Source organism: Botryllus schlosseri, chromosome 12 (assembly GCF_051294905.1).
Source record: "Botryllus schlosseri isolate E-star chromosome 12, Bs_hap1, whole genome shotgun sequence".
Taxonomy (NCBI): domain Eukaryota; kingdom Metazoa; phylum Chordata; class Ascidiacea; order Stolidobranchia; family Styelidae; genus Botryllus; species Botryllus schlosseri.
The window spans coordinates 18,162,282-18,174,527 of NC_137247.1; the positions used below are offsets into that span (position 1 = coordinate 18,162,282).

At 40.7% G+C, this 12,246-nt stretch overlaps 2 protein-coding genes across 3 annotated transcripts in view; one reads left to right on the plus strand and one right to left on the minus strand.

The window, feature by feature from the left end:
* LOC145451556 (KH domain-containing RNA-binding protein QKI-like) overlaps positions 1-12,246 on the plus strand; it is a 256,270-nt gene that overhangs the window by 44,601 nt on the left and 199,423 nt on the right. The gene's annotated exons all lie outside the window — the stretch shown is intronic.
* LOC145452314 (deoxyribonuclease TATDN1-like) lies at positions 7,662-9,696 on the minus strand. The gene has a single exon (XM_080330521.1). The coding sequence runs from the start codon at positions 9,594-9,596 to the stop codon at positions 8,664-8,666; it is 933 nt and encodes a 310-aa protein (XP_080186647.1). The 5' UTR covers positions 9,597-9,696; the 3' UTR covers positions 7,662-8,663.

Here is a 12,246-nt window from a genome sequence, read left to right on the forward strand (position 1 = left end):
CTTATCCATGCAACGTTTTGGTACAACTTTGTGAAAAATAAATGCAACTTTCCACGGATTTGACTGCAACAAAAACTTAGTCATCACTTTATTGACTCGACCCCCGAATGACCCGCTCGAGCGTCCGTATTACCTATTTCATCAAGGCAAGGAACCAGCCTGAAATAGCCTGCAAAGTCTGAAAATCGGCATTGTTCCAAACAATCGCATCGACGCACCACAATGACCATAACGATGACGCTTGCATGTCTGCGATTGTTCAGAACAATGCCGATTTTCAGACTTTGCGGTGTATTTCGAGGCGGCTCCATGGCCCTGATCAGATTTTAATGCATATTTTCGGAATCAGTGCGACAGTAGCTTTCAAATAAGATCAACTTTATTTATTTTGAGCGCTTGGTCGTCAGCTATGGGATTAGCAATTACGTGGCGTTCAGATGGCTGACCAGAATTTGCCTCCGAGCAAGCAAGCGTGACGACGGGTGTTGCGTATCTATCCGTAGGTTAGTAATCTATACTTTATCTGGGGATCGAAAAGATGTTGGACGTAATCAGTATCCCAAATAGGCCGTGAGTAAGTTTGGGCAAGCTGATTTTTTTTTGGTAACCGGCTAATCAAGTCTTGATTTGAGCCACGGAACATTTTCAAGCTGGAAATGAGGTCGCGACCATAAAAGGTTAGAAATGACCAGATGTGCAACCTGCTGGTGCATTTTATAATAGCCTAATACATGGAAGAGTCAATATTATTGACAGAATTCGTTCATAAAGTTTAACAACCAGATGCATATAGTAAATATAAAAGAAGTTTTATCGATTACCCTATGGTGGGCCCAAGATCAGTTCTTTTTTTGAGCGGAAGGGGGCTGAAAAATGTTGTTTCGGACATGGTTAAAACACACAACTAGGTAGCAGGACCGACCTAACAGTATAGAAAGGCTGTCAACACACAATCCCGACAGGCCAGACACGGCCGCCGACGATTTCATCCGGCCCTTGAAGAAATCTATTGCAGACCATAGCAAGTAGCAATCACCAGAGCTCACATTATAGAATGCCATGGCCATGGCCCAATTCATGAACTACGGTCCACTCCATTCTTGTATACAATCGATGGGCAATGCTTTGCTACTGTGACGTCATATTGACAGACAATGTGCTATACCTTATTTTAAATCCGCTAGTGGGCGATAAAGAGTGTCCGGAATTTGCTTCACAAAAATATGGTAACCCTAATCTACTGATACTGTTGTATTTACCTAAATGATAATGCAGCTAAACACAATTATGATTATTTCGAAAGAAATTCTTTTTCGGGAGACCGATAATAAAATCAAGACGTGTACGGACTCTGAATCGCGTGAAGCTAATATTTAGGCCTGTGACCTAATTAGCACAGCACTGTATTACTGCACTTGGCCTTCATAAGCAATAAACTTTTGAAAAGAGATCTAAGGCCCTTAGTTTCTGCACAAATACAAGCAGAAGTAGCAATTTCCAAATGTCAAAACTACTTGAAGGGGAAGAAGTAAATAGGTCGGAAAAGTCGATTTGGTTGAGCGATCGCCTATTTTTAGCTGTTAAACGGAGCTGACCACATTTGAAATTGAACTTGTATCTTCGCAAACAACGCAAAATGAATACTGGCACTACGAATAGGTGAAATCTTCCAATTATATTCATATTTCTGTGATACAGGGGCTATTTCATTACTACACACGGTGCAAACTTATCTACATACGTTCCTCTACTTTTCAAAATCCAAAGTGGAAAAACTCCGTATTGTTGTGGAACTAGAAGTAAAATCATAAAATATAGCCACTCGAGTAAGTAACACAAGTAAAGAGCGCTTACATGAGTACTCCATCAAATTAGAAGTACTTCATTACTGACCCCCTGTTTATATCACAGTAGTAAGGGCATTTTGTGAAATATTTCACAAATCTGTGAACTATATTGTTACCAAACAATTTCTTCACCAATATGTCTTTCGGGGTCTCTTATAACATGTGTTAAAATGTTGAAGTTCAACTCTTGTGGGAAACCCAGAAAAAAAAAGCTGTTAAATTTAACAAATTTGAAAAAATAAAATAAATTGAAAAAATTGAAAAAAATCTTTATCGGCTATAAGTAAAACTAAGCATGGGTTTAATGATGGTTTTTCATGATTCTCAATTGATTGATAAAATTTACATTTTACTACAGACTGACTTGTGGAAATATATGTAAAAGTAATGACACTGATGGAATAGTTATACCGTGATAAGTAGGGGAGATGTGGTACCGATGGATCAAAAATTGGAAAATGATCGCAGGCCCCAAAATGTTCAGCCGAAAACAGCAGGTCTTTTGCTGGCTCAGCACTTTGATACAAGCTCTACCTATCGCGCACATATACATGAATATCCGTCTTTTCAAAAAATATTTATGGACGTTCAAAATTTGTTGCTCGAACGTGTCATCGGTCCCCACCCGGTGGGTCCAATGGCACACGACCCGGGGACCTATGACACATATACCCTAAATACCTCAGATGTGACAACTTTTATTGCTCGATTTTATAATCTAAGCTACAGTAAGCCAAAGAAGAATGTTTGATCCCAACCGTCAAGAAATAGAATAAATATTAACTCAAATGTTGTCATAAAATCACGTTTCGATTTAGGCTCGGACTTATGAATTTGAGGGTACATACATATTGACCGAAAATCGACAGTGTGACTTCCAAACACCTCGTTATAGCGATAAAACATCATATGCAATTATTACAAAAAGATTTTCTGTACGTAGGCATGTTTCATTTGTTTTATGATTAGTATGCTTGATTATTTTGCTTGATTTGGCTATTGTATCATCGGTCCCCACCCTACGAATTTTATACATGAATCAAAAAAATTCCACTCAAGGAAAGTACTGAAAAAAATAATAGGTGCCATTATATAGCCTGCTACAAGCCCTGCACTTCACAATAAAAATGATTGCTGGTTTGTTCGTGTTGAAGGTTACAAAGAAAAATGTATATGCATGTCGATATAAATTTAGTTTACACCCCCAAAACAAAAAACATTTGTGAGAGACCCCATAGCTCGCGCACGTCGAATTTTTTTGTATATGAGGAAAGATTTTGCCAGCAAGCAATTGTGGACAAGTTCACGGAGTGTAATCATGGAATTATCATAGAGAATTTTCAAAGTATTTTCGGTTCCAGTGATCCATCGGTACCACATCTCCCCTACACCAGTGGTTCTCAACCTTTTTCACCTCGCGGACCGGTAAAATTTAAAAAAATGTCTGGCGGACCGGTAAACTTTCAAAATTGAAATGAAGCCAAAATGTAAAGTATGCAACCGTTTTTTGCAATCATATGATTTTAGAGAGTGACATTTGGAGGGTTTTTATCGTAATCATTATCTTCATGATGGCATCCATGTGATTTTGTGGTAGTCAGTCTGCTGGGTCGAGGTAAAATTGCCTTGTCCAGATAAACGTGCTACCGCCCAAAGTCGTTTACAGTCTTTCGCGCAGAAGGCCGTGGATTTAACCGAATACGCCAACTCGAATAATATTCTTCTCTTCGACAATATCGAGAGAAGAAGCATTTCGGAGTCGAACCAAGCACCTTGTCGTGCTACCTTGCTCATTGCCCGCTGCCACCGGACGCATAGGCTACTATGGTAGGGTTACCATACGTCCTCTTCTAAGAGGATTTGTCCTGTTTTTTGACTTTTTTGAAAGTGTCCTCGGAGGACGCCCTTTTGTCCTTTTTTTGAGATTTTGTCCTCTTATTTGAAAATTTCGGTCACATTTAGAGCAAAATGCGAGTGATATGCCGTAAATTAGCACAGAAGTGACGCTCCGACGGGTATTTCGGAGTGAAAAGCGGTGATCTGAGCTCTGAGCGAAAAGTTGACCTTTTTTTTTAGTCAACCGATCACAAAGTGGGAAAAATTCACCGATTTTTGAGAATTATTATCCGGTTTTGCAAGTCTCAAATTTCTGAAAAAGTGTCCTCTTTTTAGATTTCCAAAATATGGTAAGCCTATATACTATGGCAACTACGAATACATTGCGTGCCGCAATAAAACACCTGCCCAGTTACGGTCCTGCACAAAATGAATGAATCGAAAACGAATGATCGCGCCAACTGCGCTGTTTAGCGATGATTCAGCTCGTATCTGTTCTGTACTTGTCGCTCGCATGTCGTCAAATGACACATCTTTAACTTTAAGTCAAATCGAGCATGTTTCCAGCCCTAATGTTACCTCGCGTATAGTTCTGAATCAGTTTAAAATTGAATGTTTAATATATTTTATCGATGGAAAAGCCTTCAACTTTTCATCTGGAATTTAAGTTATAAAATTGTAAGATACCTGGCGGACCGGCAGGAATGTCGTCGCGGACCGGCACCGGTCCGCGGACCAGCGGTTGAGAACCACTGCCCTACACCATTCACTAATTCGATACCGAGCGATTAAGCAAATTCTGTATACTGTAATACTGGGTAAAACAAACATATAGAGGCTTAAAACCAGTACAATAATTCCTAAGTAATGTGGAAACGGCTAAAACCGTATTTCTATATCAACCCGTTTTGTAAGATAGACGCGATTGTACCGAGGTAAAAAAGCGACTATGAACCCAGCACGGCAATGTGTGAGTTCATTGTCGATTGCTACTGAAAGGATCGTCGCTGTTTCACCATAATTTCCGATCCTTGGCTCATGGATCAGCATGGATCAGCCTCTCATCTATCCAGGTAACACACTATGAGCAGCGGTTTGGGTCATTAAAGCCTACGATCTTGAGTTTCAACATTCCAACTGGAATGGCTGGATGAGGAGAATCAATGCTAACGATGCACAACAGTGCACACAGATCGAGTTCATTTTAGTTATTGAAGGAGACCCTGCTGACCTCAAAACCTTCTCCACCACTCTTAAAGAGTGCACACAGCATTCTATGGCCTCTGTAGTGACCGTCGGTCTTCCGATTCTGCTCAAGACTATATATATAATGAAGCAGACAAATTTGCCAGTCATTACAAGGTTGGGTGGTTTTCACTTATTGAAATCATATCTTGGATCAATTGGTAACAACATGGAATATTCTGGGCTACTGAGATGTGATCCAGTTGATCTTTGCTGGAAGTACAGCAACCAGCCACATCAGGGATGGTGATTTGACAAGGAAATCCGTGCTCACCTCCTCATCGATGCAGCTATCTATCAACATACCATGGAAATTGCCGTAACTGCTAAGGATAAGCGTGGTGATATAAAGTCATTCATGAAAAAGGTGGCTGATGGGGAAATGGAAGCTAGACACTCTGACCCAGTATAGTGCGAGTATTTGAGCGAAGGTTTGAAGAAACGTTCAATCGATTCGTAAAACGAGGAAGAACACCTGCAGTCTGGGTGGAGTACCACTACATGGTAGATATGCCCTATAGGTCTTTATCAGAACCGCGTGACTCGCAGACCACAATGGGAATCGGTCCTACATTGTTACTAAGATGCTTAACACCTGCAGTCCATCATCGGTGGTTCTCAAACTTTTTTCGACACGGCCTTAGGTGATAGTAAAAAAGTTCACCCCCCCCTCTTATCGTCATATTATCATATTAATTATCATATCATATTAAAATGAGCAACCAGAATATTTGCAATCCCAATGCATTGTTTGGTGGCACGAGAGGTATTGTGGCTGTTGAGACACTTCTCGAATATGGAGTTCCATTTAAATACTTATTACCCCTTCTATTACCCCACTTGAGCGTAGCTCGAACAGACCTGACCACAACCTAAATCGAAAATCAATGGCAGTTTCACGTATTTACCAGTTAAGCTTCATTCAGGGACATTTTCTCATTAGTGCAAGGTTCGGTATCACTCAAAACCTAGTATCAGCGCATGGATGGTACGGCGGAATAATGACATTTCAAATCGAAATATAGGCCCAATTACGATTATTTCCATTATTGAAACTTGGAAGTTTCAGCACAAATTAAACTCATTCCGAGTTCAAGAAAATCATTTCTCTCAGGCGGCTTCGCGCCTCCCACCACGACCCCCTCCCCCAGTTTGAGAACCACTGCATTAGAACGTCTGCCGCCCACGGGAACCACGTTGGTGAACCTAGCAGAGGAAGAATGAGCAACAGCTTTTCTGGTCACCGATGTTGGGTGCTCAGCTCACTCTCAGTCAGATGTCAACCGGCGACTGGAGGAGGACGTCAGTAGACTTGTACGTACCTGTTGACAGAGACCTTACCAAGACACAGATGAAGCGAGATGCAGGAGCCATTGAACTTGTCCTAAAATGGTTTGAGGAAATGAAGCCATTCGTCAACGATAGATAAAAGAGGTTGCTCGTGTATTTCTCAACTGGATTAAAAAGTACGGGTGATGACGTAGTTGAAATGCTGATGGAGCAGCTGAAGTTAGGATGGCCGTTGGCCATGCAGATCGACCTCGATGGAAAGTCAGTGACGTTGACCGTGGTTGCCATGTCAAAGGTGAACGTCCTGTCATCGCAAAGAAACTGTCCTAAGATTTACTAGTAGAACATTCACACTAACTCATTGAAGTTGTTCAACCGACTGATCATTTTCACCCAGCGGGATATGGATGTTGCGACAAGCTAACAGTATGAGTTAACTCCTTTCCCGCTGTCCCTGTTCAGCAAACGAGATCAGAAGATGAACAAGGCCACCAATGCAGAATTTTCAATACAACCCTGTAGGCCTTGACTGACCCACTTGACTTGACTAGCCAACCAAGTTGTACCCTCATAATTGATGGTGGATGGCTTCTGTACATGGTGAAGTGGGAACAACGTCAGACATGACAGGGATTTGCCTACAATTACCCAAGCTACGTGCAGTATTTAGGCAGTTGCTTTCATAATGTCATTGCGGTCTTTGATGGTTACAGCAGTTCGCCAAAAGATACATGTTCTCAAGGAAGATTGCTGCAGGGGTGATCAAACCAGAGACACTACCTCAAACAGAGGGTGCAGCTGCACAACGTTCACTCCGCGACTACGTGCAGACCCGGGATTGGATTCTTCGTGTCTCCGAACCCCAGCGATTACGGATTGACAATAGACGTGCAGGGATACGAGACAGTTCCAGTACTGGAACCGTTGGATCCCGATGAGCTATTCCAGTTTACAAGATGTAGTTGTCATAAAGATTGCAACGACCGAATACAGCAGCAAGAAGAATGAGGAGACATGCATTTCGGCCTGTGGACTATCTAAAGGCCTTATAACGCAAAAACTGCAGTCACGATGATGTTGAGTCCGAAGAAGGCATATAGGCAATGCCTGTTGAAATGTCTGATATTGTTCATGAGAAATAGCCTACCTCTTCATTGAACATAGCTATGCGAAATAAGGGCTATTTCGCGCATGAATATACAAGTGGGTGTGGCGATTTTCACTAAGCAGAGCTTGTAGTGAAATAGAAGTGTTAACAATCAATTGAGAATCATGGAAAAGCATTATTAAACCCGTCCTAAGTTACTTACAGGCGATAAAGTTTTTTTTATATTTAATTTATTTTATTTTTTAATTCGTTAAATTTAACAACTTTTTAGGGGGTTTCTCACAAGAGTTGAACTTCAACATTTTAACACATGTTATTACACACCTTAACAGACATATTGGTGAAGAAATTTATTGGTAACAATATAGTTCACAGATTTTCATAAGTTTCCCTTACTACAGTTATGTTTAATAAAGATTAAAGAATTTAGCATCATGCAACTATCAAAGATTGATCACGGTGATGACAGTCAACAGCAAAAAAATTTCAGCACTGCCAAGATACTGTGTGATCAATAGGGCGATTATTTTTGACATCGCAGAAAAAGACAAAAAATGTTCAAAATTGTACATGAAGCCAATTTTTTTTTGCAAATTGCATTTCGTTGGTGTCGTGGAGGTTGCACTGTCAGTGAACTTTTCATTTGGCATTTTACACCTTGTAGCCTAATTCTCAGGCTTACTGTTGTAGATGGCTCATTTTCTAGCCATTGTGAATCATAAACCAACGAGTAAAACAAATAAGTTGACATGGCGTGATGATCAACACACCTAAAACAAGTAAAATTTTTAGTAGGTGCAAAGTTTTTCCAAGTTTACACCAATATCTCACTGAATCTGATACTTGACAACGTGGTGGATATTGGTTCTTATATCAGTGGTTTTCAGCGTTTGGGAGGATCGCGGGATGTCAACAAAACTTAGAATTGGGTTGCGGTCTAAAAAGGTCGATGTAGATAGCATTGTCGGTATGAAGCAACATGTGTGCCAGTGCCACTGATACTCAAAGCAGTATACACCGAACTTCAATGTTGCCAGCATACAACGGCTTCTGTTGAACATATTTCTTTATTCTTGCCAAGCTACTTCATAAGAGCATGCAGTTCCAATCAAAAATGTAGAAAAATTACAATTTCAACATTATGTGTAGCAATGCCTAATTTAAATACTCGAGTGCAAACTTTGTGAAAATGAAGTTGTTTAATGTCAAACTACGTTAAAATCTTCATTTTTTTGTGCAAAATCTTCCACTTTTTAGGTGAAAAAATAATCGGCCACGTGATCAATCAGAGGATTTTGTTACATGTACATATGTTTACAGTCAAATAATGGATTTGATCAGGATTTCAGGTCTTTAAAAAACAACGATTCTGTATTTTGCAGCAATTGAGCAGAAAGTTCGCCAGGTTCTTGCTTCCTTGCACCCGCCATTACTTCGAGTACCTGAACTATGTTGCACGGTTCATTGCGGCCTTTGATACAACAGCCCGGCTCCCATTTCTTCTTGGTTTGAAATTTTGTCTTAACGAACGCGTGTCCCGCATGAGTGGGCTTCACTTCACACCAAGGCGCGTCAGTCTCTATTAGCAGCTTCTCTGTAGGAATGCTGCACATGGATTCCAGATTTTCTTTAGTTTTCAGGGAACATCCATTGATACCAATGTACAGGTTTAAATCCAGGACTGACTTAGCTTCTTGCATATTTCCATCAAAAGAGTGCACCACACCACCCGATATCCTACCTCTGTGCTCCTTCATTATTTCAAGAAAATCGTCAAAAGCATTTCGACAGTGCAAAAACAACGGGAGACCTGTTGCTTCTGCCAAGTCCAATTGTTTCACGAAGTATTTCAACTGAGTTTCCTTAGGACAAAAATGAAGACGGTCATAATCCAATCCACATTCGCCGATCGCAACCACCTTTTTGACATTGTTTTTGGCGAGTTGTAGTAAATCCGACATATATCTTTCCGCGCCATGTTCATCAAATTCATTACATCTGGTTGGATGACATCCGACAGTTGTGTATAGGAAGTCATCGCTTTCGCAAAGTTTCAAACTATCTTTCACGTCGCTCAGACAGCCGCTTGTTACGATGATTTTTTCGACCCCAACACTTTGTGCGCGGGCAATAACATCCTTATAGTCGTCCTCGTGCTTTTGTTTGCCACGATAGCTTCCTCGGAAGACCGGGTCTGTCAAATTTGCGCCTATATCTATAAATTTCATCATTCTCAACGCAAGCATCCGCATTCGCCAGGTCGATATCATTGCTGGGGATTTTTTGCCACGCAGATTCAGTGTAACATGTCATGCCAGATTTTAACAATAGACATTTTACTTATTGCACTTATGACGTGTATCGAGTATATCATTCTTGCGCTGAAGAACTTCCCTCATATTTACTCCTTTTTATGAACATATATATATTAATGGTCAGGGATCAGCGACCCATGACATGCGTGCCACTTTTGGTGCCCAGGATGACTTTTTGTGGCACGCAAAATGACTTGACGCACACGACATAATGTGGAACAGAAGTTTTCAAAATGGATAGTCATGACGCCACCGGGACGCAAAACCATCAGCTATTATTTTTCGCAAGCCGATGTGCTACACCACGGCCAAATGCGGCACGTGGCTCTTTTTAAAATCCAAACAAACATGTTCAACTTTTCTATAATCGACTTCCTCTAGATTCCTTGAAAGTCAGCCCGAAAGGAGTCAAAACGTATGTGGTAAGGTGTAACGTACCCAGTGCAGTGGCGAGATAGAGCAATGGTTTAATCCGTGGCTGCTACACCAATGGGTGCGGGGTCGAGTCCGACCGAGGTCGGCTTCAGAATTCCTACCTAAGTGTCGGAGGGTTATCTGAGCTCCTCCTCATCCTCGTCCGCGTAAGCGGTATCTTACAAAAAGCCTAGAAGTGGGCCGTGCTACGGAAAAAAAATTGAAAAATATCGGCCTGGTTTAAATGAGCGTAGTGGTCGACAAACACCACGAATACTACAAATAAACAAATAAACGTACCAGGGCTGTGGAGTCGGAGTCGGAGTCGGTGGAGTCGGAGTCGCAGTCGGGGTAATTTTCGCTTGATGGGGTCGGAGTCGGAGTCGGAGTCGGTGGGAAAATACTGACTGGAGTCGGAGTCGGAGTTTGTGAGAATGACCATGACTTCGACTCCGACTCCGACTCCAACTTCTCTATCATGAAAACATTTGCTTTCAAAGAATTTTCAATAGAATTTTTATGTACCACCAACCACTGTTATTATTAACCATACAGATCAGGTGCGGCCAGCCCGTGGCACGAAGGCCAAATTTGGCACACGAGAAGGTTAGGTGTGGCCTGCGAGGTAATTCTCGAAATTATTTATGACATCAGGTACAATCGCAAGGCCAACCAAAATTTGATTAGCATGACCGCGAAATTTGATGATGACTAAAACAACAGTTCTGACACATTGACGTATCCAGGGGCCAGCAACATTTATCCCAAATCTTCGTATATGACTATGAAGTAGAATATTTCATAGCAGATTTATTGGACTTGAAATTTTTCTCGGTACTTCGCATGATTCATTGTCACTAGATTTCTTGCATTCAGTATTTGAGCCCACTTCTGAAAATTATAAATACGTATTATTCACAAGATTGAGTCTAACTGTATTCGCAATTAGGAGATACGGCTTCGCTTGTGCACTCGCAGCGAGATCGTCGACAAAACATTTGCACAAAATGATAGAGGCATGTTCACTGATACCATCGATTTTGCTATGTCTAAACGTCGAATAATCCTGTCCTTGCCAAATGAGCCCAGTGATATACAGATGCGACCCCCAATGTATGATAGCGACATATTTATTGATATAGCTATAGCCTAATTCAGTCGTTATCTTGCAAAAAAAATTCGCCCTTCGCGCGACCAGGGCCTGATTGCGCACTGCACAGTTGCATGGCATATTGTTATCAATTTTAGAGCGTATTAATATAAGTCTTGTTTGCAATGTTACCTAATTCGGTTCACTCCTATCGACGACTAAAAAAAGGTTATCAACATTCCAGTTGCCAGCGCAATGGTTCGTAAATCTCAGGTGTCCCTTTCGTCGAAAAAGTTGCCCACCCCTGATATAGATAAAATTAGACATTACTTGCAAATTACAACTCAGTTGCAGAGGGTAAGAAAATCGCAATGTGCGTTTTCGCGATGCAGTCAAAATTGATGCAATTTTTGGAATTATACCATGATACTGTGACAGAGAAAATGCATCGACTGGTTTTGTAAAATTGTAAAAATGATGTAGATATGACCAAACGATACTCCCCACTTGACAAAATTAAAAATATTTGTAGTGTAGCTTAGCTGTTTGGGTCGAACAAATGATTAAGAAAGACTGCAAGTCCCAATCCTTGAATACTTGATTAAGTACATGCAGACTAGACATAGGCTATGGTCTTTGACTACTTAACTAAATTCCATTTCTGACCAATGTCTATTGTTAGCAGTAAGACTGTTTGTGCTTGTAATCAGGATAGTGTGCAATGACAAAATTAGTAAGTTCAATTTCTTTATTAGTTGCTGAGTCATACGTAAGAGCTACACTTGGATTTTTTATCTACATTTTTATTAAAACAGGATTGGATATCTGCCATATTTGAATGATTCATACATTTCAGGATATTAGAGAGTCCATGTTATAAAAACTTGAATAAGGAAGGATATTTAGCAAATCTTTATTTCATGTTAATTGCAAGTGGATAATTCGAGTTGTGCCACAATGAAACAATTTAGCATGCCACAGTTAATCATATGTTTGCATATGTTTAATGGTTGTATGATAGTCATTCAACCGACAATGTGGCATATGATTTTCGAAGTAAATTGGTAATAATGCTGGAGTCGGAGTCGGGAGTCGGAGTCG